General features: G+C 60.6%; 3 protein-coding genes across 11 annotated transcripts in view; 2 read left to right on the top strand and 1 right to left on the bottom strand.

Moving 5' to 3' along the window:
- Window positions 1-411: 411 nt before the first annotated feature.
- TIGD5 (tigger transposable element derived 5) lies at window positions 412-5787 on the bottom strand. Its single transcript, XM_017883437.1, is given in 9 exon segments — window positions 412-5122; window positions 5124-5207; window positions 5209-5230; window positions 5232-5302; window positions 5304-5459; window positions 5462-5491; window positions 5493-5594; window positions 5597-5635; window positions 5638-5787. Coding segments are annotated over 9 exon segments (1962 nt in total). The 3' UTR covers window positions 412-3814.
- Window positions 5788-5947: 160 nt separating this feature from the next.
- Window positions 5948-24377, top strand: EEF1D (eukaryotic translation elongation factor 1 delta). 9 transcript variants are annotated; one of them, XM_017883430.1, is made up of 10 exons: window positions 6001-6335; window positions 10945-10958; window positions 13541-14631; window positions 16804-16924; window positions 17367-17438; window positions 22781-22880; window positions 22955-23055; window positions 23397-23618; window positions 23919-24113; window positions 24277-24377. In XM_017883430.1, the coding sequence occupies exons 3-10, from the start codon at window positions 13541-13543 to the stop codon at window positions 24313-24315; spliced, it is 1941 nt and encodes a 646-aa protein (XP_017738919.1). In that variant the 5' UTR covers window positions 6001-6335; window positions 10945-10958; the 3' UTR covers window positions 24316-24377. The 9 variants fall into 9 exon arrangements, with proteins under 9 accessions (XP_017738922.1, XP_017738920.1, XP_017738919.1 ...); XM_017883427.1 differs by having other exon boundaries at window positions 16801-16924; XM_017883431.1 differs by lacking the exon at window positions 17367-17438 and having other exon boundaries at window positions 5997-6335; window positions 16801-16924.
- A 94-nt stretch (window positions 24378-24471) lies between these two features.
- The window catches only part of NAPRT (nicotinate phosphoribosyltransferase), a 5319-nt gene continuing 3713 nt past the window's right edge, over window positions 24472-26077 (top strand). Inside the window, 1 exon segment of the mRNA XM_017883436.1 lies at window positions 24472-26027. Coding sequence (XP_017738925.1) covers window positions 25802-26027 — 226 coding nt within the window. The 5' untranslated portion in view covers window positions 24472-25801.

The following is a 26077-nucleotide window of genomic DNA, read 5'->3' as shown; positions in this document are numbered from 1 at the left end:
CTTCTGAGGGCCACCTGCGTTCACACTGAGCCCATCTGCAAGGAGAAATCATTGATTTTGAGCCAACACCCGTCTCCCCCGGGACCTCTGACAGCCCTAGGTACTAGGTGAGCTCAGTTCGGGAGGTGGAGAGCCCAATCCAGCCACTCCTGGCCCAGCTGGTGAGAACCTGTGACAAAGACACAGGCTTAGGTTCTCAGGGCACGGCAGGGAGCGTCGTGGTCAGCCAGGCCTCCCCTGTGCCTTTTACTGCCAGGCAAAAACGGTTCTTTAAGATAGAAAACGATGGATATGATTATGGTATCTTTAATCAGTGTTGCAGTTTTATGCCCTGTGCCCCGATTAATCTAGGGGGTATTCCTGATCCAAGCATTGGATCAAGAGTTAAAAAATACGACTTCAAAACAGAGATGCTCATAAAGCAGACATGTCCGGCCTTTATTAGATAAAGCCACTGGGCCCATCTGACCAGGCAAGCTCAGCTGTAAACAAGCTCGCCAGTTAGAGGAAGGGCCTCAACAGAGCATGACCCTGCAAGCCCAGGGACTCTGACGTGCCATTGGGGTTGCTCCCCATGGGCATCTCAACTAGGTAGGTAGGGTTGGGATCCCTGCAGGACCACCCCTAGTCTGGGGTGTCCCCTTCCTTTCCCACCGCATTGTGATGTTTCATCCGCAGCTCAGCGGACATCCAGGGGGCCCCCACGCCTGCAGGTCCCTGGGCCAAGGCAGTGGCCTTATCCCCCTGAAAATGCAGGTCGGGTGGTTTCAACAAAACCTGCGCTCATCTTGCCCTCCTCAGCACCTTCCCTTCTCCAGCCGTGCCAAGCCCAGGAGCTCCGATGACGATGACGCTGACACAGGGATCACTAGCTGGAAGAGCAGTGAACAGGAGCTGGGGGCTCTTGTGGACCATCCGAGCTGAGGACAGCTGGCTGCACCTCCGAGGCCACAGGCACCCCTGCCTACCCCTGTGCCTGCAGGGAATGTGCAGAATCTGCCAGTGAGAGGCCAGGCCCCGCAGGCAGCCATGGCTGTTAGAGGAAGTAGATGCAGCCTCACCCCAGCCTGCTGTCTGCCCACAGCCAGGACCCCGCAGGCAGCGGCACCCGTGCAGCTTTGGGAAAGAACACTTGGCCTCCCAAAGGGTTCCACCACCCCCGGGGTCCACTACAGCCACCAACCCCGGGGTCTTCCCATCACTTCAGACACTGAGCAGAACCCAGAGAGGGTTAGTGAGCTGCAGGCAGGGCTCGGACAGGGCCCCAGGTTCCAGCCCAGGATAGCAGGGATCCATGGCTGGCACTGCCCACGGGACCAGGCATGGGCAGAGCAGCCTTCTCAGCAGCAGGGCCCAGCAGCTGAGCCTCTGCCGCATAGCACCCTGTACTAGCACACCCCATGCTAAGGAGATGCTTTTTAAGCCCTGTTTAGGGGGTGTTCCCCTCCTAGTAAATGCCAGCAGGCAGATCCACTCTTAGTAGGCTTCTGGTGTCCCCACCAGCTTGCACCTGCTTTTTTTTTTTTTTTTTTTTTTTTTTGAGACGGAATCTTGTTGTCTCCCAGGCTGGAGTGCAATGGTGTAATCTCGGCTCGCTGCAACCTCTGCCTCCCGGCTTCAAGCATTTCTCCTGCCTCAGCCTCCCGAGTAGCTGGGGTTACAGGCACCTGCAACCATGCCCAGCTAATTTTTGTATTTTCAGCAGAGATGGGGTTTTCACCACGTTGGGCAGGCTAGTCTTGAACTCCCGACCTCAGGGGATCTACCCGCCTCAGCCTCCCAAAGTGCTGGGATTACAGGCGTGAGCCACTGTGCCCGGCCTCTTTTTTCTTACAGCAAAAATTAGTGCTGCCTTATTTATAGAAAGTGACCGTCCAGGTACTGGGGGACAGGCCAGAGCCACCCCGATGAGAGGAGCGGGCCTGCCAGTACCGATGCCAGCGTCCTGGGACCCAGGCCAACAAAAGGGCTGAGATGGGAAGAAAGGCTGGAGATGAAAGCCTCGCCAAAGAGGCAGCGGCAATGAGGAGCTGGGCTGAAGGGCAGCGCCAGGAGCTGCCCAAGCTGCGGACAAGGCCCAGGTGTGCAGCCCTCACTGGCACCGTGGCCAGTGAAGTCAGCTCCTCCTCAGAGCCTTGGAGGCAGGCCTGGCAGAGCAGAGGTGGTGTCCCCGCCTTGGGTGCCTGGGCCCCTGGAAGGTGCTGGCCCAAATGGCTCAGGCTTTCTGCAGCCCATCCCCAGCAGTTCAGGCCAGAGGCTATTCCTGTAGGTGGGGGTGGCCTCATGGGCTCAGCAGGCATGCCTGGAGCTGCTGCCCTGAGGTCTGCTCAGGGAGTCTGTTTCTTCTTCCCAAAACTTCCACACCCTCGCTGAGCTCAGATTTTGAGACAGAGATACATACATATATATGTATGTATTGCTTGACTTGGGGACAGTTCCAAGGAACTGCTTGTTCTTGGACCTGTATAGAAGTCACTTTTGGGGGACATTCCTTGCAGTTGCCCCACTGCCAAGCTGGTGCACAGCCCTTCCCTTCCCTGTGCAAACCTCCAGGCTGCCCTGCACTCCACAACTCCGGGTTTTCAAGGTTCCCACTGCTAGGAGGGCACTGGAGGCAGGTGGGGATGAGGGGCCAACACCTGGAGGCAAGCAGGCCAGCTCCCTGCCCCTCACACCAGCTCAGGCAGCATCTCTGCAAAGGCATTTCCCACCCTACCTGGGGAGGCATGGGCATCCCCGGCCCCAGTCCAACCAGGACTCTAGGTCTAGACCTGGCCGGAGCAGAACAGAACCAGGGTTGGACAGGCCCTGGGACCCTTTACTCCTTTCCAACTAGGCCTCCCAGGAGCAGCTTGTCAGCCACATCCTTGGCAGTCTGGGGAGAGGCAGAAAAGTCTGAGGGTGGGGAGAAGAGCCCACAGACGGTGGTACTGCATATTGACCTGGGGGCTGTCAGTGCCAGGGCCTGCTTCCAGGTATGTCAAGTGGCTCTGGGCCCTGGGACTGGAAAAAATGGTCTGTGGCTGATGAGGAAGCAGGGAAACCCTCCTGCCATTGGACAAGTCACCAGGGCGCAAATCCAGGCAGCTGCCAATCCCATGGAGTAAGAGATCTGTTCAGACCAGAGTTTTCTTAGGAAAAACTAGAAATCCAAGGAAACCGAACTCTACATCTCCCTGTTGCACCCGGAACCTATGGAAACCCCGAATACGGGGCTCTATCCCTCCCTACTCCACAGTGATGCTCCAGTACTTTGGGCCTCTGACCTCCATAGCAACCACAGGGCGGCCCGAGACCAGCCCACCTGGCCCCCGTTCTCACGGCCCCTCTGAAGAGTATCTTTAAAAACAGATTTAATGTGTTTAAAAAAAAATAGAACCAAGTGGTGTGCTTTGCCACTGAGATGACTGCGCTGTGGCTCTGGGGCCACATAGCACCAGGGCTCGACAGCAGACCGGAGTGTCGGCCCTCATCCAGTGCATTCGACTGGTGCAGGGGTGGAGGCCCAGCCCCACAGGGGCCAGAGTGGGAACACAGTCACCTGTTCCCACAGGTGCTGTGCCTTGTATGCCCCACATATGTGCCTGCCCTGAGAGGAGAATGGGCCGGGCCTCTTCCAGCTGGGCCCCCAGGAGACTGGGGTGCCAGTGAGGCAGGGCAACCTCTCACCAACAGAGCTCCTCCAAGTCAGGCTGGACTTGGATTCGTGGAACCCCCTGTACCCATGGGGTGGGCCACCCCAGGGGAGGGGAGATGGGAGACTGTGTGTGTCCCCTCCAAGTGCAGCAGGAGAAAGGTCACTGGGCTGGCCTGGTCACACACCGTCATAGGGGCCTGCTGGGGTATGCCCGATGCCCCCCAGCCTCCGGGCCATGCTGATGAGTGAGCGCAGCTGCACCAGCCTCAGTGGCCCCACCTCTCTGGGGTCCTGGCTCTCCAGCCACCGCAGAGCTGTCTCTAGCCCGCGCACGGCCTCCCCGGCAGTGGGCACTGAGGCCCCTCCATACTCGGTGGCCTCCTCCTCCTCCTCTCCTCCCCCAATGGCAGAAGGCAGGCTGGCTGGGGCCAGAGGGGCTGCAGGGGGCAGGGCTGGGCCCACCTCCTCCCGGCAGCCCTCGGGCGGACCCCCATCATCGTCCAGATGCAGCCACTCTGCAACCTCCTCCGGAGCCAGGCACTTGTAGGCCAGAGCTGCCAGGTGAGTGAGGTCGCTGAGCACCCCGCTGTGCTCGGCAGCTTCCTCGGCCTGGGCCGGCTGCCCAGCACTGTCCTCGCCCCGCCGGGGCTCGAAGGCGGCCCTCAGGCCCAGCAGCCAGCAGCGCTCAATACTGCCCGCCTGCACCAGGTCCCAGGAGAGGCCGGCCAGGTAGAGCATGTCCTTGAGCATGAAGCTGCGCATGAAGTCCAGCGGGGAGCCGCTGGCGCAGGACACAGCCAACCGTAGCAGCTCGCGCTTGTACAGCTGCTTGAAGGCGGCCACCACGCCCTGCTCCAGCGGTGCGGGAATGTGTGCCCGGCTGCTGCCTTTGGACAGGAACAGCACCCGCACAGCGCCATCCGGTGTCTGCAGCTCCTCCGGGGAGCCGAGGGGCTCCGGCCTGCACCGCACGGGGGCATCCTCGCTGTCCTCCAGGGCGGGCATACTGGCAGCTGGGCTTGGGCAGGGCGGGTGGGCCACTAGCAGCACGGCCTTCTGCTGCAGGCAGCTTCGGCGCAGGTAGCGTTTGACGCCCGGGACAAATTCCTCAAAGAACCAGCCCCGCAGCAGCGGACGGCTGAGCCAGGCGTCGGGGCTGTAGCGGTAGGAGGCCGGGAACTTGTCCTGGTTGTGGTGGCGCAGGCTGGGCGGGTCCGGCAGCCGCCCGATGACCAGCGGCTTCAGCTTGTGGCTGCCGGTCAGGTTGGCGGCCAGCAGCACCGTTACGCGGTCGCCCCGCCATCGCCGGCCGCAGCCCCCTGCTCCAGGGTCCCCTGCGCCCGGGGGCGCAGCCTGCTCCGGAAGCAGCTTCCAGTAGAGGCCTGTGACGTTGGCGTTGTAGATCTGCTCGTCACCGTAGCCGCCCTCGGCGGGGGGCGGCGGGGCCGGGGCGCGGTCGGGCAGGGGGCCGGCGCCGGAGGGCAGCGGCGGGCTCCTCCTTGACTGGCGGGCCGGGCGCGGGGCCCCGGGGCGAGGGCCCGGCTCGGCCGTAGAAGCGCTGGCTGGAGATGGCCGTGGCGCTTTCTGCAGCGCGCACAGCCCGTGGCTGGCCTTGAAGGTGCACTCGGGCCCGTAAAGATCTGGCGCGCGATAGGCCTCGGCCTGCGGCCTGGATGAGCGGCCCAGACCAGCGGCACCCGATGAGCAAGAGGAGCGACAGTGCCAGGAACCAGGCGGGTATTTTTTACAAACGGAGAGGCGCGATCAGGTCTCCTCCTCGGTTGGCCAGCCGCATCTTCTTGCGCTGAGTGCCCACCTCGCCCGCCCCAACTGCTCCAGGAACCAGCGGCAAAGCTTGCGGCTCGTCCTTGAGCCAGCCCGCGCAGCGTCCCACCGGGGCACGCAGAAGTCGGCGGCACACACTGGCCTGGCGCTCGCCGCCCTTGACGCGCTCGAATGGGCCTGCAGCTTGTCCTTGATGGAGTAGGCCTTGCGGAAAGGCTCATCTTTCAGCGGCCACGCGGGGCGCGCGGCCCGGCGCGGGGGGCAGGTGGCCGTGCAGCGGGGACGGGGGCCAGGGCGGCCGCGGAGGCCCGGCGGGCGGCGCTGCGCGACGGGACCGGGCCGGCCGGGGTACCCGCGGGGTACATGGCGGCGGCGGCCAGACCGGTGCACGCGGGTTCTCGGGAGCCACACGCCCAGCAGACATCGTGGCGGGGCACTCGGGGGCGGGGACCGCGCGGGTCCTCCCCTTTGTCCCAGCACAGCTTGGCGGGCGCAACGCGCGCTGACCCAGCCAGCGCCCCGCGCCTGCGCGCTGGCCGCCTCGTGCGTCACTCGGCGCGTGCCGGCCTCCGGCCCCGCCCCACCGGCGACACCACTGGCCTCGAGACGCAGGGGGGCGCGGGCGCAGCTGCCCGTTCCCAGCACTTGTGCAGACTCCTTCGCGGAACAGCGGCCCCCGCAGTCGTCTCCAACGGAATTCTGCCTTTGAAGTGTCGGGGCGCAGCGCGTCTTGGGCCCCGGCGACCAGGCGGAGCGTGTGCAGGGGCCGCGTCCCCCCTGGGCCCCTGGCCCGCGGCTCTTGGTAGAGCCCAGTGCTTCATTTCCCGTGCGCGGCCTGGCCGGCCCTCCCTTTCCTCAGGCATCCAGCGTCCGCCGATTCCTCCTCCCTTGTTGCCGCGTCCTTGGCTGGCGTGTGAGTACCGCGGCCCCTGCCGGAAGGAGCCGGGCGCATCAGAGACGCCCGAGAGGCCGGGAGGGCGGGCGGCCCGGGCGGCACCAGCAGCTCGCGCCGTTAGGGACTGAGGCGCAAGTGCGCCAGCGCCGGCTTAGGGGACGTGGGCCAAGTACGGCTCTTGGGACGAGCGCAGAGGGGCGGGGAGACCGAGGGCACGTGGCCGGCCTGGAGGGCGTCCGCGGGCCGGGGGTGCCGGGAGCATTGGCTCACGGCGCATCCCGGTCGTAGGAAGCCCCTCGGCCAGGCTGCTGGGGCCTGAGGGCCTGTGTTTGCTGCCGTCTCCGTGGGAGACCAAACATCTGCCCCAGCTGTTCTCTGGCCTGCAGACCTTCATCCACCACGTGTTTATTAGGCACCAGTTACTGCATGCATCAGCTGAGCACGGAGGGGATAGGCACGGACGCAACACTCTTGGAACTTAGACGCTAGTGAACACGGAAATGAATAAGCCTGTTTTGTGACTGAGTCAAAATTTCTGTCTCTTGATTTGGAGATAGGGTGGTCGGGCAGCCTCTGAAGGGGGCGGGGATGGTGTTGCTAAGTGGTAGTACTTTCAGAGGCTTTAAGTGGAAGAAGGCAAAGGGGGCGGAGTGGGTTGGGGATCTGATGAGATAGCAGGATTGGTTTCCAGAATGAAGGACTACCTGGCAGCAAAAGAACTGTGTAGCTAAACCTGGGGTCGTCCCTGCCTGACAGGGCGGAGTGCTTCTTAAGTTGACACTGCCTGTGGCTCACCTCCCAGGGATGCAGGCCAGGCCATCTCACCTGAGCAGCCTCCTTCTACAGCTCCGACTGTCCCGTTATCTGGACCCCATGAGCCTTAAGCAGCTGGCTCGCAGGCAGTTGGTTACTTCCGGAGCCCCTGTGTGTGCCCAGCCCTGTTCTGGGGGTGGGGGATGCAGCTGAGGTACTCGGAAGATGTGGAAGGAGCCCCCAAGTGTCCTCTGAGGAAGTGGACGCTCACCTTCGCCTTCTCACCAAATGCGTCCGGCCTAGCCATGCTCCTAGACCTGCCCCTGTAGAGGCTTTCTGGGCGCAGTGCCAGTCCTGTGAGACAGTAGCATCTCCCCTGGGCTGCTGCAGGGTTCGCACACAGTCAGTGCTGGCAGAGCCCCTGCTGCCCTCCGCCCCCTCTGGAGGACTAGGCCCTCTGAGCTTTGCTTTTGGGTTGCTGGGTGAAGCTGCAGGGTTTAGCACAGGTGGGCACACGTGCTTGATGATGGACAAAGAGTATCGGGGCTGTGCCGTGCACTGGCATCAGCCTTCTGGGGGCTGAGGACAGGAAATGTGGCATTGAGCATTTGTGTGTCATCATCCTGTGCCAGTGTTTTGAGGTGACATCAGCGTGTTGGAAGCTGGTGGCAGTGTGTTACGCTAAGTGCTGGTGTAGGAGCCTGTCACAGGGCTCCAGCTCTCCCGCCTCGCTGACAGCCAAGGGTGCCGTGTGAGGTGTGGCGTGGGTCTTGTATTGTCAGGGGTTCCAGAAAGCCTGTGCAGTGCTGGAGTCACCCAGGAGGCACGGGGGCTACACTGGGCAGGCACGGTCGGCCAGAGCCCCGCAAGCAGGACTGGACGTGGAGCTGACCTGCAGTGGCATTTCAGAACAGACGTGGTTGGGGTGGGGCTTGGCCTGGGGCAGGGTGGCTTGGGTAGCTACAGTGAGTGCTCTGAGGTATGCAGGGCAGGCTGGTGTTTCCCAGTAGGGCTGGAATATCCAGGGGTCAGACAGGAAAGTGGCTGAGTGGGAATGTGGAGCTGTGGAGTTTGTTTTTCTTATCTCTTGAAAAGACCAAAGGCGGCTGGGCCCGGTGGCTCATGCCTGTGATCCCAGCACTTTGGGAGGCCAAGGCGGGCAGATCACGAGGTCAGAAGATCGAGACCATCCTGGCCAACATGGTAAAACCTCATCTCTACTAAAAATACAAAAATTAGGCCAGCCGCGTGGCTCATGCCTGTATTCCCAGCACTTTGGGAGGCGAAGGTGGGTAGATCACCTGAGGTCAGGAGTTCGAGACCAGCCTGGCAAACATGGTAAATCTCTGTCTCTACTAAAAATATGAAAAAAATTAGCCAGGTGTGGTGGCAGACGCCTGTAATCCCAGCTCCTTGGGAGACTGAGGCAGGAGAATCGCTTGAACCTGGGAGGTGGAGGTTGCAGTGAGCTGAGATAGTACCACTGCACTCCAGCCTGGGCAACAGAGTGAAACTCCGTCTCAAAAAAAAATTAGCTGGCCGTGGTTGCGCGTGCCTGTAGTCCCAGCTACTTGGGAGGCTGAGGCAGGAGAATCGCTTGAACTGGGGAGTTGGAGGTTGCAGTGAGCCAAGATCGCGCCACTGCACTCCAGCCTGGTGACAGAGCGAGACTCAGTCTCAAAAAAAGAAGGACCAAAGGCCTCCACGCAGGAAGACATTGATCTGTCCTGTGCGCTGCCCTGCTGTGCAGTGGTTCTGCCTAAAGACCCACTTCCTCAGGGGCTCTAGCCTCATTTTAAGGGCTAGTCGTTGCGCCCTTTGGGCACTGAAAATACTGAAAGTTGTATCAGGCAGTGCCAGTCCACAGACTCAGGCCAGCCAGGTGGGCCAGAGAGAGGTGCTGCTGTGGGGGATGGCATGCACAGGCTGAGCCTATCCCCTGCCCCCTCCCTGACTTCTCCCGGTGGAGGCTGGACAATCCGGGAGCACATCCCCTGCCCCCCTCCCTGACTTCTCCCTGTGGAGGCTGGACAATTTGGGATCCCATCCCCTACCCACCTCCCTGACTTCTCCCGGTGGAGGCCGGACAATCTGGGAACCTGTCTGTGTGTGTGACTGTGATGGGGTGGTGTGCAGGGCAGGGCCTGGGAGCCAGCTCCTCCCAGAAAGCTTCCTTTTGCCCAGGTATGTGGAGAGCTCCAGGCTGCGAAGCACCTTGGTGGCCACAGCTCTCCAGGATGTCCTCACCTTCCTCAGGGCCCTGCCCTCCTGACCTGGAGTCTTCTGGGTAGGAGCGTCCTTGCTGAGGCTGCTCCGAGGAAGGCACGGGGAGGCTGTGAGAGCCATGGCACTGCAGTGGGTCTTGCTGGGTGGCACCTGTGTCACAGGCCCTGTTAGCTGGGTGGAGCCTTCCAGAGCCAGGACCCCACCGTACCCTCAAACTCTGGGCAGCTGCCAGAGGCTCGGGTGTTCAGCAGGCACTGTCTGCCCCGCAGGGAAGAGCCTTGGTGGTGAGCCTGGGCTGCTTCCAGGAGCAGAGTAGGGATACTTGGGCCATTTCCCTCTGGGGCCTGACTCTGGCGTTTCCAAGACTGTTTCTCTGACAGCCGGCTGTCTCCCTGTGTTCTCTTTAGCAAGCTCCTCCCGAGCTTGGATAAACTGCAGGAGCGAAGGGGCTGACTGTAGGGATGCAGTTGAAAAAGTCGTTGCGTCCTACTCCGGGCTCTCGTGCTGGAGGAGAGAGGCTTGCATGTGCCTGTCAGCGCAAGCATTGAAGCTCAGACTTGATCTCTGTTAGGAGAGATGGTGCGCTCTGTCCGGCAGGTCCTCCCGTGCTTGGGAACACAGGAAGCGGGGAAATGAGGAGGTGGGCTTGGAGGTGTGGGGAGCTGTGCTGGCTCTCCTGGGAGGCTGTCTGCCCGCTGTCAGTGGCCAGCTCCCCAGGTGATGGGCCCGGCCTCCAGGTCTCCAGCATGGCTCACTGTGGTGTCTCCTGAGGGCTTCCTCTCTGCAGGGAAGCCCACCCAAGACCCCTCTTACTGGTCCTATGGGGCAGCTGCCTCCGTAGCATCTTCATCTCCACCTGACCCCTGCAGGGTGCCCAGTTCCTCCCAGCAGGGTGCTCCCTGGGGCCAGAGCTCCGGTTGGTGTGAGATTAGGAGCCGGACACCTAGTGTCTCCAGCTGAGGAGTAAATGGGGTGAAGGTCCTGTCCTTGTGTGCACACTGTGGGAGGGTGAGTCTGGGAGGCCTTTGCGGCTTGTGCTGGGGCCCTTGGGTGCCAGCCCTGTCTTGATGGTGGCTCCTGCTGAGAGAGGCCCTGCACCAATGCGGGCCCTGGGCTGCCTCCCCCTTAAGGGTCCTTGTCATGTTCTGGGCTCCTTCAGCCGACCAGACACAGGGTCAGTGCAGGGGAGGGGCCAGACACAGGGGCAGTGCAGGGGAGGGGCTTGGGGAGCTCCTTGGCAGCTCCAGGGGATGCTTGTGGGTGTTGGCTTACCTTATGTCAGGCTGCCTTGCTCAGGTGACGACAAGGTGGGTGGATTTGGGAAAGGTTGGCTCAGATAGTGGTCCCTGCTTGTCCCCCAGGGCCTGCCTGGGCTCCAGCTAACAGTAATCCCAAGAGCTCCCCTTTCAGGGGATGATGGAGTGATGCCGCCTCGAGCGTGTGGACTCAGCTGCCACCTGGGATTGTGGTGGTGGCGGGTCTGTCTGGCGCTCAGCTTCCGTCTCCATCAATGTCACCTCCACGCCACCTCTCCAAGCAGCTTCTGGAAAGGCCCTCGGCCAGCTCGGGCTGCCCGGCTGCTGTGTCTGACCCGGTTAGTCTTTCTGGCTGCCTCTAACCTTGCTGCTTTTCCTTCATGCTGTCCTAGGCGGCCAAAGCAAAGTAAGTACCCGCCTGTCCTCATGCCCCATTCCCCTTCATTTGACCAGGGAACCCCAGCCATCACTGCACCCGAGGGAACCCCAACACCACTTGTGCATGACCCAGTCTGCCCAGAGGGGCTGCGGTTTCCCATCTGTAAAGTGGAGGAATTGGGTTTTCTGGATGGGGCAGCAGCAGGTGGGCACCCTATGTGGCCCTAAGCAGGGTCCTGGCCTGGGCTGGCAGCTCAGCACCTGACACGCTGCTCCCTGTGGGGAAGTGGTGGCAGTGCCAGGTCTCAGTAGGAGCCTTAGAAGTGGCTTCCCCTCGCTGAGCAGCAGCTTCTGCCCGGAGCCCCCAAGAACATAATCTGAGGCCACCTTGACCAATAAAGTCTGGTAGGGCATTGACACTGGGGGCCAGCTTAGTGGCACTGCTGATGGGACTTCCATGGGATCAGAGAGACTGGCAGGGGGTCCACCGCACGATGTCACAATGCCCTGTCTCCTGGGCTCTTGCTCCCACCTCCAACCTCCAACCCCCAACCCCTGCCTCTGCCCATCAGCCTGGTCTTGGTAAGTGCTGCCCCAGCCTGGGGGAGGAATGAGCCGGGGAGCCTAGGGAGCTTCTTCATGGGCCCTGTGGCCTCCTGGCCCTGGTTCCTTGTTGGTGCCATTAGAACTCATTGCTGGGACTGAGGGATTCTGGCTACATGCCCAGAAAAAACTCCATGTTCCACTTAAGAGGTATCAGAGTGCAGTGCCGGGGGCCTTCCCAAAATTCCTCCCTGCCTGGGTGGAGTGTAGACAGCTCAGCACCCCACTGGAGGCACTGGAACCTACCTTGGTTTTGTTGAGTAAGGATGTCAAGGAGAGGGGCGTAGACCCATAGCCACTGGTGTGAAGGGTCTGTGCTTGACCGAAGGCTGCCTCCCTCTGGGTGAAGACCAGGCAGGTGGTCCCAGTCACAGCCATGTGCCCTGGGGCCACTGGGTCTGCCCTCAGGCTCCACTAGACACATCTGCGGAGGCAGCAGACTAGCAGCAGTGTCCGTGAGGGGCAGCTGCACGCCCTCTCTTGAGGGTGCTCCTAGGTGTTGGTTAGACCCAGGCGTTTCTGCTTTTGGGGAGCAGAGCCTGGAGTCGGGCATGGCTGGGGAGGAAGATATCGCAGGCCGAGCGCGGGCTGGGGCGCTGACCTGCATCCCAAGAGCAGATTTGCCCCGGCCTTCTGGGTCTGGCCTTTCTGTAACACCACGCTGGACACCTGGGAGCAGAGCATGCCCCCGGCAGGATCCCACATGGCTGCTGGAGCACTGGGGCAGCAGATGACTGAGGTTGCCCAGAGCTTGAGGGAGCACCTCATCCAGTGAGGAGGCTGAGGCTCCCAGGCCTCATTGTGGGTAGCAAGTGGGGGTGGAGCCTCACAACCTGCCTCCCACCAAGATGGTCCCTCTTACATCACACAGAACCCAACCTGAGAGGGGACCCTGATGTCCTGGGACTGTGAGATCCCCATGATGCCCCTTTAGCTTGGATGGACCCAAAGATATGGACTCCAGTTGGGAGGCCGCGGCGGCTGATAGAGAGCCCAGAGCCGTCTCAGTGCTCCAGGCGCTTGGCCCCTCCTTTCTACACACTGGTCACCAGCATCCTCCCTGGCGAGTCCCGTTGATGTGACCCTTCACGAGTGGGCACTCCACCCTCTGCCCAGCCACCTGGCCCCCTTCCGGGGAGGACAGTGAGGCTCACAGAGAGGCTCCCTCTTTTTTTTTTTTTTTTTTTTTTTTTTTTTTTTTGAGGCGAGTTTCCTGGAGTACAGTGGCGAACTCTGCTCACTGCAAGCTCCGCCTCCCGGCTTCACGCCATTCTCCTGCCTCAGCCTCCCGAGTAGCTGGGACTACAGGCTCCCACCACCACGCCCGGCTAGTTTGTTTTTTGTGTGTGTGGGTGTTTTTAGTAGAGACAGGGTTTCAACGTGTTAGCCAGGATGGTCTCAATCTCCAGACCTTGTGATCCATCCGCCTAGGCCTCCCAAAGTGTTGGGATTACAGGGGTGAGCCACTGCACCCGGCCGTGGCTTCCTCTTTTCTAAGACCTTTGAGTGTGCTCTGGGGGTGGTAGTGATGTAGCCAGGACAGCCACAGACGCTGTTCTGTGGCATGGGAACACCGGCCACCACAGTGGGGTGGCCAAGCCTGTCCTATGCAAAAATGCAGAGAAAGCCAGTTAGCCAGTTAAAGCCTATTTCAGATAAATGATGAAAAATTTTATAGTATAAGTATGTCTCAGATATTTCATGGGCCATACATTCACTTTAAAAAAGTATGTATTTTTCACGTATTGGGAGGCACTTGGCCTCCCAAAGTGCTACGATTACAGGCATGAGCCACTGCGCCCGGTCTGTTTTCTCTTTACAACAGAGCATCCCCGACATGGGCTTGACTTTCAAGTCCTTGAATGTCATCTCATGAAAGCCCCACGGGGGAGCATCCTCAGCCCCTGCCCTGGGAGGGCAGCCACGGGGAGGGTGGGCACGGGGCCACGGCCACCCGCAGTGTTGCAACTCTGCCCTCTGCTTGCTTTTTATTGCTGTGTCCGGAAGATGAGGAGTGGGAAGGCCTCCTGCACCCTGGAGACCGTGTGGGAAGACAAGCACAAGTATGAGGAGGCCGAGCGGCGCTTCTACGAGCATGAGGCCATGCAGGCGGCCGCCTCCGCCCAGCAGCTGCCAGCCGAGGGGCCAGCCATGAATGGGCCCGGCCAGGACGACCCTGAGGACACTGATGAGGCAGAGACCCCTGACGGCAGCAGCAGGAGTGATCCCAGGAAGAGTCAGGACAGCAGGAAGCCCCTGCAGAAAAAGAGGAAGCGCTCCCCCAAGAGTGGGCTCGGCCCGGCGGACCTGGCCCTCCCGGGCCTCTCGGCCGAACGCGTGTGGCTGGACAAGTCACTTTTCGACCAGGCAGAGAGCTCCTACCGTCAGAAGCTGGCAGATGGGGCTGCCCAGGCAGCCCAGCCTCCTGCCTTGGCCCCTTGGGGTCCCTGCATCCATGGAAGCCAGGTGGCCTGCCACCACGTGACCTGGGGGACCTGGGTCAACAAGTCCTCCTTCGACCAGGCTGAGCGGGCCTTTGTGGAGTGGTCTCAGTCCCTGTTGCTGGCTCCCGAGGGCAGCCGCAGGCAGGGGACTCCCGACACAGGCCAGCAGGCGGCCGTCCCCAACCTGGCCCAGCAGCCCAGCCCACCGGCCAATGGCCAGCCCCCGCTGGGCAGCCTGCAGGCCCTGGTTCGGGAGGTGTGGCTGGAGAAGCCCCGGTACGATGCAGCTGAGAGGGGCTACTATGAGGCCCTGTTTGACGGCCATCCCCCGGGGAAAGTGCGCCTGCAAGAGCGAGCTGGCCTGGCTGAGGGTGCCCGGAGGGGCCGCAGAGACCGGCGGGGCCGCAACATCTTAGGGAACAAGCGGGCTGGGCCGCGGCGGGCCGATGGGGAGGCCCCCTCTGCGTTGCCCTACTGTTACCTCCTGCAGAAGGATGCAGAGGCCCCCTGGCTCAGCAAGCCCGCCTATGACAGCGCTGAGTGCCGCCACCACGTTGCCGAGGCCCTGCGCATGGCCTGGTGCCTCGAAGCTGCCTCCCTGGCTCACCGACCCGGTCCTCGGTCTGGCCTGTCCGTGTCCAGCCTGAGACCCAAGTAGGAGAAACGTGCTGGGTGGGCACCCAGCCTGGGCTGTAGGCACAGGGACAGCCGTCCCAGGCTGGGGCTCCTCCAGCTTCCTCCCCTGCCCACCTGGGGTGGGGGCTCCCCGAGACCTTGGGCCCAGCTGAGTTGAATGCAGCAGCAGGCTGAGTAAAGGTGGTGCTGTGCTTGGGCAGTATGGGTTCCAGGGACACTGCTTGGGGTTACAAAGTTCTGGGCTGTCTGGATGGGGGCAGGGAAGGGGTCAACACAGGGCAGAACCTCTGCCTCGCCCAGGGTCCCTCTTGGGCTGGGAAGCTCCCCGAGTCCCCTGTGGCTGTCACGCGCCAGGGCTGAGAAGACGAGGCTACCCATAGGAGCAGGAAGCATTGAAGCTGGTTTCTGGCCCTCGCGCTCCCCTGTGATGAGATGTGGGAGCCAGTATGTCCCTGCCTGCCCGTCCTGGGCACCCCCAGCTTTCCTTGTCACCTGAAACTACCTCTGAGGGAAGGTGGTGGCATCTCAGATGCATGGGCATATGGCTGGTCAGGTGGCCCCCATCCCAGGGTGCCCGGTCTGTGTGACCTCCCTCTGGATGCTGGGGGCTTGCTCCAGGGTGCAGGTGCAACCCCAGCAGCGGTCTCTGGGGCCAGGCAGGTGGGTAGGCGATTGGACATGGAAGGGAATACAGAGGGCATGGAAGTGGCGAGGCTGGCCTGCTGGTGAGGACATCCTGGTGGTGGGGCGGGCTGAGTCAGGGAAGGACTCTGAAGGTCCCAGCCGGGTGTCCCAAGCAGCTGCCTAAGCCCCCAAGGAAGTGGTGCCAACCTTGGACCCCCAGGGGTGTGGATTTGCTGGTTGACAAGATCACCTGAGGGCGGGACCCCATGGGGGAATGCTAACCTCCCGCCCTTCCACCTGCCCTGGTATTCACGGTGGCCTGGTCCCTTCTCGCCAGAAGAGTGTCCTGGGTCAGGGACGCGGAGGAGGCTCACAGACTCCAGCCCTTTGTTACCGAGAGGACACTTGACGAGGTCCAGCGATGGTCCAGAGTCCACGCACAGACTGGCGGCAGAGTGGGATGGGGACAGTTCTGATGTACTTGGTTGGACAGTAGGAGGGTCTTGGCCAGTCCAGGGTGGGAGGCAGCAAACTCCATAAAGAACCAGAGGGTCTGGGCCCCGGCCACAGAGTCGTCTGCCCAGCTCCTCTGCTGCCGGCCAGTGGGAAGAGCACGAGGTGGGGCTGTGTGCCAGTAAAACCACAGGCTGGATTTGCCTGCAGGTCATAGTCCCTGTCTAGGGCACCAATTCTCGACCTTCTTGCTCTCAGGACCCCAAAGAGCTTTCATTGCACCTATTGATTTTTACCACATTAGCAATTAAAACTGAGAAATGGGCCGGGCACGGTGGCTCACGCCTGTAATCCCAGCACTTTGGGAGGCCGAGGCGGGTGGATCACCTGATGTCAGGAGTTCAAGACCAGCCTGGCCAACATGGTGAAACCTCGTCTCTACTAAAAATACAAAAAATTAGCCAAGCACAGTGGTACGCACTTGTAGTCCCAGTTACTTGGGAGGCTGAGGCAGGAAAATCACTTGAACCCAAGAGGCGGAGGTTGCGGTGAGCTGAGATCGCACCACTGATTCCAGCCTGGGCAACAGAGTGAGACTCCGTCTCAAATAAAAAGAAACGCTAAGTGTAATTATTTGTTGAAGAAGAAACTTGTTACATATTACTTTTTTTTTATGAGAAATACTTTTCCCATAACCAAAAAATTCAGTGAGCAGAATGGTCTTGCTTGAGATTTTTGCAAATCTCTCGGGTGTCTGGCTTAGTGGGAGGCAGCTGGGCCCTCGTACCTGCCTCCGCACTCCAGCTGTTTGACATAAACCCAGCTTCATGTGAGTGAAAGGGTAGGGCCTTGGGACCCCCAGAGGTTCTTGGATCACACTTTGAGAACCCCTCGTCTGGAAGACAGGCCTGGGGACGCCATGTGGGGTGAGGGCGTACGGGCTTGGTGTCGCTTTGTGGAGAACCACTGGTGTTTGAAGTAGGTGTCAGCCCTGCCGTACCCTGGTGCTTCTGGGCTGTTCTGACGGGGGTCTCTGTGGGGAAGGGTGAGGCCAGGGCTGCCTCGACCCCACTTCCCAGCCATGTTGACTTTGCCTCTTTCCCCTCCCAGCAGAAAAATGGCTACAAACTTCCTAGTACATGAGAAGATCTGGTTTGACAAGTTCAAATACGACGATGCGGAAAGGAGATTCTACGAGCAGATGAACGGGCCTGTGGCCGGTGCCTCCCGCCAGGTGAGGGCTGCATGTGGGGTGGCTGGGTGGCTCTGCTGCCCGACAGGAGTGGCCGGGGCACACAAGGAGGGTTCAACCAGGTTAGGAGGGCAGAGGCACCCTGGCCCAGTGGCTCTGCTGTGGGTGCTGGGCGTGGGGTCTTGGGGCAGGCGGCCTTGGCCGGGCCCCCGGGGCTGGGTCTGCTCAGGGCCCTCCTGCTGGTGCCTGTGCAGATGGCGTGGGGCCAGGCCTGGCACTCATTCCCCGCAGACATGGGCGCCTGTGCCTGTCATCACAGCCTCAGGCACCTCCCACTTTTCTGGCCTGCTGAGCTCTCGTTCTGTGCAATACTTTCTTGCTGTCTCTATGTGAGGGTTCATGGGATTTTTTGGTTTGTTTTTTAATTAAATTCTTTTTTAATAATTAAAAAAAAAAAGACTGGTTCTTTCTGCACTGTCTGCAGGAGAATGGCGCCAGCGTGATCCTTCGTGACATTGCGAGAGCCAGAGAGAACATCCAGAAATCCCTGGCCGGAGTGAGTACCCGCGGCCCACGGACCCGCGGGCTCCTGCTCGGCCAAGTAGCATGTCTGATTTTTCCTGATGCTGCTGGTTGTTTGGCTTCACAGCAGAGTCAGGGCGGAGTGCACAGCGCTGTGCTCCTGGGACGTGTGGCTCTGTGGCCTCCAGGCCCGGACTGCCATGGACAGTGTTCTTACTCTCGTGTCCCTTCCGTGCTTACCTCTTGTCTGCCTGCTGGCGGTCACACTGGCCGTTGCTGCGGGGCCCGCTGGGAGCTGAGTGGTGCCATTCGCAGGGTGTGCTGTGGGCGCCTGCCGCGAGGGCCTGTGCCTCCCTGCTTGCTCCCCGTGGCAGGACTGTGTGTCCGCCGGGGCCTCCTGCATTCCCTCTTAGATCTTGCCTCACTAGGGAGAGAGAAGTAGTGGTTCTGCAAGGTGCAAGGAGTTCCGAGCCTAGAGTTGGCACCATCTTGAGTTGGAGACCCAGAGAGGAGCCCTGTAGCCCTGCTTGGCCTCCAGGCCCCAGGCTGGGGTCAGAAGTTGGAGGCAGTGGCTACAGCCTGACAGGCTGGTTGGGGAAGGGTTGTCCTCTGGGAGGTGGCAGCCCTGGTATTCCCAAGGAGTTGGGACTGTGTTCTCCCTGGGATGGGATACTGTCCTGGCCCCGAGAACAGGGTCAGTATTTCTGTGGCTGCTGCTATGGCTTTCCACAGCTTCACACTGGAAACAGTACATATGTATCATGCCGGGTTTCCAGGCCACAAGTCTGAAATGTGTCTCACGAGGTTGACCCCAGTGTCAGCAAAGTTGCCATCCTTCCCAAGGCTCAGGAAGAGTCTGTTCCTTTGCCTCTTCCAGATTCCAGTGGATGCCCATGTTGCTTGTTTCGAGGTGGCCAGGAGGCATCCTTGTCACCCCTGCCTCCACTTTCATCTCATGCCTCTCTCCGAGCCTCCTGCCTCCCTCTGTCACTTACATGGTTCTTGTGTTTGCTTTGGGCCCACCAGGGTCCCAGGTCCAGGATGTTCCCCACCTCAAAATCCTGAGGTTTTTTTTTTTTTTTTTGAGACGGAGTCTTGCTCTGTCGCTCAGGCTGGAGCGCAGTGGCCGGATCTCAGCTCACTGCAAGCTCCGCGTACCGGGTTTACGCCATTCTCCTGCCTCAGCCTCCCGAGTAGCTGGGATTACAGGCATCCGCCACCTCGCCCGGCTAGTTTTTTGTATTTTATTTAGTAGAGACGGGGTTTCACTGGGTTAGCCAGGATGGTCTCGATCTCCTGACCTCGTGATCTGCCCGTCTCGGCCTCCCAAAGTGCTGGGATTACAGGCTTGAGCCACCGCGCCCGGCCTAAAATCCTGAGTTTAATCATATTTGCTGATTCTTCTTTTTGCCACATAAGGTAGTGGATTTGCAGGCTCTGGGGGGTGGGACGTGGGCGTTGGAGATTCTCATTGCCTCATTCGTAAGGTGCATTGCTCCCCACCAACATCTACAGAAGCCTGGGTCCCCCACAGAGTCCCCCCAAAGTCCAGAATCCCATCCAATCAGGCATGGGGGATTGCGTGGTCCATCCTGAGGCAAAATTCCTCTCCATCTGTGGACCAGTGAAACTGGAAAACAATTATCTGCTCCCAAAATACAACTGTGGGACAGGCATTCCCTTTCAAAATGGGAAAAAGAAGAAGGAAGCAACAGGGTGTCACTAGTCGCAGGCAGCCACAGTCCAACCCGTGGGCCGCGTGAGGCCTGAAGGGAGCACTCCTGTGTGGCCCATGGTCCCCCCGCTGTCATTTTTTAACACCCCTGTTCCTACCAACAGCATGTTTGTGGCGGTTTAGGTTTAGGTTGTTCTAGAAGATGATGTGCCCTGCTCCTCACCTTCTCTGAGTCTTCACTGAGGGGCTTAGCATCTGAATTCTGTCAACAGTGTGCTCAAGACAGGCGAGGGTTTTTCTTTTGGCAGGGCTGGGTGGGTTGTGGACAGAGTCTTGCTCTGTCGCCCAGGCTTGGAGTGCAGTGGCATGATCCTGGCTCACTGCAACCTCTGCCTCTGGGGTTCAAGCGATTGTCCTGCGTCAGCCTTCCAAGTAGCTGAGACTACAGGTGCCTGTCACCAAGCCCAGCTGGTTTTTTTTTTTTTCCTTTTTTTTTTTTTTAGTAGAGACGGGGTTTCGCCAGGTTGACCAGGCTGGTCTTGAATTCCTGACCTTATGATCTGCCTGCCTGGGCCTTCCAGAGTGCTGGGATTACAGGTGTGAGCCGCCGCGCCCGGCCCAGTCTAGGGTTTTTGTGTCATGCTCCTCAGAGTTCTTCCCACCTCACCACTGCCCAACTCCAAAGCCACCTCCACATTGTTAGGCATTCCCGCAGCACCCCACTTCCTGGGCCAAGATCTGTGTTGGTTTCCACTTGATTTTGCTGTGACACTGTCACACTTCAGTGGCTTAAAACAGCACAAGTTCCTCACCTTACAGTTCCGGAGGCCAGAAGTCTGAGATCATCTTATGGTGCAGAATCAAGGCTGTGGTCCTTCTGGTGTCTCTATGGGGAGAGTCCTCTTCCTTGTCTCTCCTGGTGGCTCTGCGGGGAGAGTCCGCTTCCTTGTCTCGTCTGGCTGCTGGAAGCTGCTCACAGTCCTTGGCCCGAGGCTCCTAAACAGCTGTCTCGTCACTCAGCCTGCCTCTCCCCTTCCTTGCTCCTGCTGCCTCGTGTGGGCCCTTGTGATGACAATGGGCCCGCCTGGGTGATCCAGCATCTTCTCTCCATCTTGAGATCTGCTTAACTTAATCATACCACATCTGCAGAATCCCTTTTGCCATGGGAGACTATATTTACAGGCTCTGGGGACTTGTATGTGGACATCTTTGTGGGGGCCATGATTCTGTCTGCCACAGTCACAGCCAGCTAGGGGTGTGCTGGCTCCCAAGCCATAAGCTAGGCATCCCTGGGTGGGTGGGCCAAGGAAGGGCTGCCACTCCTGTCTACCAGGTGGGTGGTGCTTTGTGCCTTGCGTTCTGCCCAGATCCCAGCCCAGCACCCCTGGCTTGCCCAGGCACCTGACCAGGTCCAGGCTAGGCAGACACGAGATTAAGGTTCTACAGATTTTTGCACCCAAGTCAGGCATATTGCCCTCCAGTGTCCAGAAGGCAGCGGTCGGGGGCTTGGCCCTGGGGCTGCAGGAACTCTTCAGCCCTGGCTCTGTGGGGTCAACCCCGAGGTCATGGTCTCTGGGACAGGCAGGTGGTCACACTATTAGAGCTTAGGGACTGGTTTGCTGCTATAACAAAGTTCCATAGACGAGGTGACTTAAACCACACGTATTTTGTCACAGCTCTAGAGGCTGGAAGTCCATGATTGAGGTGGCAGCAGAGCTGGTTTCTCCTGAGGCCTCTCAGCATGTAGACAGTCTTTTCCATGTCCTCACACAGTCATCCCTCTGAGTGTTGGTGTGTCGTGATGTCTTCTTATTGGACACCAGTCGGATTGGATTACCCCCCTGCCCCTCAGTGACAATTCTCTCTGTAAAGGCCCTGTCTCCAAATAAGGTCACATTCTAAGATACTGAGGGATAAGACTCCAGCATGCGGATTTGGAAGGACATTATTCAGCCCATGGCAGGGGCCCAGTCTCATCTTGGATTTGGGGTGGGAGCGCTCAGCAGACACTGGGGTTTCAGAACTGCAGGGTTTCTGGGAATGTGGTGCTGGCACAGGGTTTACTGGCTCTGAAGTATTTGCCTTTGGCATCCCCCAGGTCCCTGAGGGGCTCTCTGACGCCCGCTCTGATTGCACTGGGTGACCTGAACCTGCCCCGTGGAAGCTGTGCTCAGGGACTCTGATGCCTGGCGTCCCTAGTCCCCTCCTGAGTCAGCATCAAGGGAGGGGCTGCCCCTCTGTCCTGAGTGCTGTGGGCTCTGGCCTGGTGGCCTCGGGAGGGCAGTGGTGAAACAGTCCCCACTGCTCATCCTGCAGCTCGGGGCCAGTGCAGACTTAGTGCCTCTTCCAAAGGGGACCTTGTCCTTGTCCTTGGGCCTGCTATTTGGGGTGCATGAGGCCTCAGGTGCCCTGGCCCTGCCACTCACAGATTCTAGCCTCCTCGGGACCCAGCCCCACTCCCTCAGGAGGTCTGCTGTGATTCTCCATGCCCCCTGACGCCCCACAGCCTGGCCCTCCCATGCTCCAGCTTCTGCCCCAGAGCTTGTCAGAGTTTCTGCTGGTGCCTTCCGCACCCTCACCACCATTCACACGCCCCTGCCAGCCTGGCCTTGCCCTGCCCATTTCCTCCTGTGCCAGGTGGGCCTCCTGGGCCACAGTCTTGGCATTGTCCATGATCTGTGGGGCTTAGCTCCCGTCATCGTCCGTGATCTGTGGGGCTTAGCTCCCGTCATCGTCCTTGATCTGTGGGGCTTAGCTCCCATACTCTCCAGGTACACAAACAAGCATTCCCCACAGCATGGGCCCAAGGACTGTGGCAGGAGGGCCCCAGGGCTGGTGCTGCACGTTGGGCAAAGGCCTGAGTGTCTGCACCTGCTGCAAGGAGCAGGTTTGTCTGCCCAGCTGCTGCAGGCCCCTCCTCACAGAGAGGGAGCCCCGGGGAGCTGCCAAGATAGGGTTGGCTGAGAGCACCATGCAGCCAGGTACACCCTGTCCTTAGAGCCATCGTGTTGGTGGGTGGGCAGGCTAAATGGCCCATGCCTGCAGGTAGATGTGTAAGGACTGGCTAGTGTTAAGGGCCAGGAGGCTAGGAGCCTGTCTGGGCCCCAGGGCATCAGTCTGAGCTATGGCGGAGTATGAGGTGGGCTTGGGGCCCTGGGGCACCTAGAGACTGGCTTGCTGAGTGAGATGGCAGGCGTGAGGCCCATGGAGACAAAGCTCTGGGTGGCTGCTGTCCACACGGGTGGGCTCCTTCCTCCTGCCCCACCCCCCCGGGGGGCCTCCCATTTCCAGTGCTGCCTGGTCCCCTGAGGCCTGTCCCAGGTTGTCCCTAGGACTGTGAGTCCTTCACCATCTCCCACCCAGCCTCTGAGCCTGGCTGCTCAGCAGGATCCCGACGGGCAGCAACAGCCATGGCCCAGCTCCCCACAGCTTCTGTGTTTGGGGCACCAAGAGCTTCCTGTCCTGGACTTTTCCTGGCTGAGAATTTCACTGTGGTCTGTAGTGGCCACCATCTCCGAGGTCATACGTTTGAGCTGGGCATCAGCAGGGGGTACCTCCTGCTCTCCCGAGCCGGAGTTTTCCTTCTCTGAGTTCCTGCAGTCCCGAGCATGGCAGGGGGACCTGGTGGAGCTGACTGGAGCCTCTGAGGGGACCCCAGGAGCAGGCTGGGCACTGAGCCCTCCCCTCCTCCTGCCTTGCAGACCTCAGGCCCTGGGGCCTCCAGCGGCCCCAGCGGAGACCACAGCGAGCTTGTCATCCGGATCGCCAGTCTGGAAGTGGAGAACCAGAGCCTGCGTGGCGGTGAGGCCCTGGGCCAGTGGGTAGGGGCTATCCCTGGCCCCTGCCATCTAACCGTGCTCCCCTTACCCCCGCAGTGGTACAGGAGCTGCAGCAGGCCATCTCCAAGCTGGAGGCCCGGCTGAACGTGCTGGAGAAGAGCTCGCCTGGCCACCGGGCCACGGCCCCGCAGACCCAGGTGAGTGCTCTCCCCATGCCTGACACTGCAGGGACCACGTGGCCCTGCTGGCTTCCATGTCTCCATGTACACTGGCTCCGGCAGTGCTGAGCTGGCAGCCACAATACTGGAGTCCTCAGGTCCCCAGGAAGATTTTCAGTTAGGCCTGCACTAATCCCCTGGGCAGGTAGAGGCAGTTTTTGTCTTTCCTGGGGCCTGCATGTGGGGAACCACAGCTGGGGTGCACAGGGGCTGCCCTTGCTCCGGTCGAGGGAGGGAGGCGGGCCTAGGAGGTGGCCAGGCAGCTCTGGGCCCTGGTTGGGGCATCTCAGCCATGCCTTCTGTCCCCTCCCCTGTGGCAGCATGTGTCTCCCATGCGCCAAGTGGAGCCCCCAGCCAAGAAGCCAGCCACACCAGCAGAGGATGACGAGGATGATGACATTGACATGTTTGGCAGCGACAATGAGGAGGAGGACAAGAAGGCGGCACAGCTGCGGGAGGAGCGGCTGCGGCAGTACGCAGAGAAGAAGGCCAAGAAGCCTGCACTGGTGGCCAAGTCCTCTATCCTGCTGGATGTCAAGCCTGTGAGTGGGCAGGGTGGAGCTTCTGGGGGCCGGGCATTGCCCTGGTGCCTGCCCAGCTGGCTCAGCCTGTGACCCTCCCTCCCCCTGCTCTCTTGGTTCTGGGGAGACTTTAACGCCAAGTTTAGAAGTCTTGGGATAAACACAAACTTGGAGACAGGAAGGTGTGAATTTGGATTGTTTTCTGAGGGCCCTTTAAGGAAACAATTATGCACACAGTGAGTAGGGGGTAGGGGGCACGCAGGGACTTCCTGGGTGTTCTGAGGGTGGCTGACCCCAGCTTTTCCTCCCCTTTCCCCACAGTGGGACGATGAGACAGACATGGCCCAGCTGGAGGCCTGTGTGCGCTCTATCCAGCTGGATGGGCTGGTCTGGGGGGCCTCCAAGCTGGTGCCCGTGGGCTACGGTATCCGGAAGCTACAGATTCAGTGTGTGGTGGAGGACGACAAGGTGGGGACAGACTTGCTGGAGGAGGAGATCACCAAGTTTGAGGAGCACGTGAGTGGGCTGGCCGGGGAGAGGAGGGGAGAGGAGACTGGGGGCCTTGGCCCCACAGCAGTGGGGAGTGAGTCCCAGAGTGAACCCCCGCTCAGAGGAGGCTCCTGGCTCCGAGTGGGCTGTAGGGGAACAGCCCTGACCATCACCCTCCACCTCTCCTCAGGTGCAGAGTGTTGATATCGCAGCTTTCAACAAGATCTGAAGCCTGAGTGTGTGTGTGCGCGCGTGCGTGAGGCCCTGCCACGATTAAAGACTGAGACCGGCCTTCTGGCTCCTGTCCTGGTCATTTCCTGCTCGTACCCCTGGCCTGTCTTCCTCCCTGTCTCAGCCCCATCTCTGCCCTGCTGCTCCCACACAGTCATCTCAGCTGCTGCCACATTCTGTGGCCATGTGACCTTGCCCCCAGCAGACCTCTGCCTGTCCCTCCATCTCCTGGCCACTCCCTCCCAAAGCTCTGGCCCCCCCCTTCTCCTTTCCATTGCAAAAGCAAGTCCAATTCATAGGGGTTTAAAAAGCCAGAAACAGAAATTGTTAGCTCACTATCTGGAGAGCCCACCACCCTACCACTCTGCCTCCTGTTGGCACTGTCCCCATGGGAGCCAGCGTGCAACCCTGGAACTGTCCAGGAAAGAGGTCCCAGTGACTCCCAGCCCTGCTGCCATGCCCTTTGTCATGTGCTGTCACAGCCCTCCCTTCCCCTCATTCATTCCTGGAAGCCCTGCCCCTTGCTCCAGGGACTGTGCCCCTCCCATGATGTTCTGGGGTGGCCGGAGTGTGGCTGCCTGGGCTCTGTGGAGCTGTGCCTCAACATCCTGGCAGCCCCACTAGCCCCATGTGGTCAGCATGCATGGCCACGCTCCCTCCCCTGGACCACACATGTCTGCATTGGGGTGAAAAAGGATGGGGTGTAATTGCTTATTTTTGGTCAGACGGTGTCCTCGGGGCCCCAAGCCACAGGGGAATAGATTCCCCCTGGGTAGTGGCCCCTGACTTTGCCCTCGAAGCTTTAGAAAGTTTCCTGTGGGGCTTAGAGTGCAGGATCCCATAAAAGCCACCACTGAGGGACACTGGGCCTTCATAGCCACAGAAGGTCTTTTGGTGCCAGTCGACAGTGGGCCTGTGCCCCCCTGCCCCACGCCTCCCTTTCCTTGGTGCCAAGCTCTTTCCAAACGACATTTGCGTCCATCTGGGCTCCCTCGTCCTAGCCTGGCTGCTCAAGCTCCAACTAAGGCAGCCTCTGGCCTCCCTTCCCAGGCCCAGGGCAGACGCTGGCTGCTGGCCAGCGGTTGTCTTCTGGGTTGGTGCGGGTGGAGTCTGGCTGGTCTGTCCTCCACCCTTTCCGCCTCCTGGCAAGTCCTGAGCTGCACCTCATTGCCCGGCCAAGGGGTGGAGACACGGGCCACTGAGGGCACCGCCGGTGACCAGGACGGGGCAGCGCTCCAAAGAGGCCGCTGGGCCTGGAGTGGGGTTGGGGGTCCGAGAGGAGTTGGGTGACATCTCCCACCCCATCCCGGGTTCAGCTGTTTCAGCCCCTCTCAGCGCACCGAGACTGTTAGACCCCTCCCGTCCTCCAGCGCGTCCCCTGCCGCTCCCAAACCGCACGATAAGCCCCACCGGGAGTGCGCCATAGGCCGGGCACGTCACGGGGCCGGGGAGGGGCGGGCCGGAGTCCGGACGTCGGCAGCGGGATGGCGGCGGAACAGGACCCCGAGGGGCGCGCGGCGGCGCGGCCGCTGCTCACCGACCTCTACCAGGCCACCATGGCGTTGGGCTATTGGCGCGCGGGCCGGGCGCGGGACGCCGCCGAGTTCGAGCTCTTCTTCCGCCGCTGCCCGTTCGGCGGCGCCTTCGCCTTGGCCGCCGGCTTGCGCGACTGTGTGCGCTTCCTGCGCGCCTTCCGCCTGCGGGACGCCGGTAGTCCCCCTGCCTGCGCGACGAACCCCCCACGCCCGACGGAAGCCCCA

The sequence above is a fragment of the Rhinopithecus bieti genome, unplaced genomic scaffold, assembly GCF_001698545.2.
Source record: "Rhinopithecus bieti isolate Rb0 unplaced genomic scaffold, ASM169854v2 scaffold_13617, whole genome shotgun sequence".
NCBI classification, from domain to species: Eukaryota; Metazoa; Chordata; class Mammalia; order Primates; family Cercopithecidae; genus Rhinopithecus; species Rhinopithecus bieti.
This window is presented reverse-complemented; position numbering and strand designations above follow the sequence as displayed.

Excerpts from the sequence above, each read along its gene's own strand:
- EEF1D (XM_017883429.1), top strand. The coding sequence starts at position 13,541 with ATGAGGAGTGGGAAGGCCTCCTGCACCCTGGAGACCGTGTGGGAAGAC. Across the intron at positions 22,881-22,954 it reads GAACCAGAGCCTGCGTGGCG|TGGTACAGGAGCTGCAGCAG; the intron begins GTGAGGCCCTGG and ends TTACCCCCGCAG. Across the intron at positions 23,619-23,918 it reads TCCTGCTGGATGTCAAGCCT|TGGGACGATGAGACAGACAT; the intron begins GTGAGTGGGCAG and ends CTTTCCCCACAG.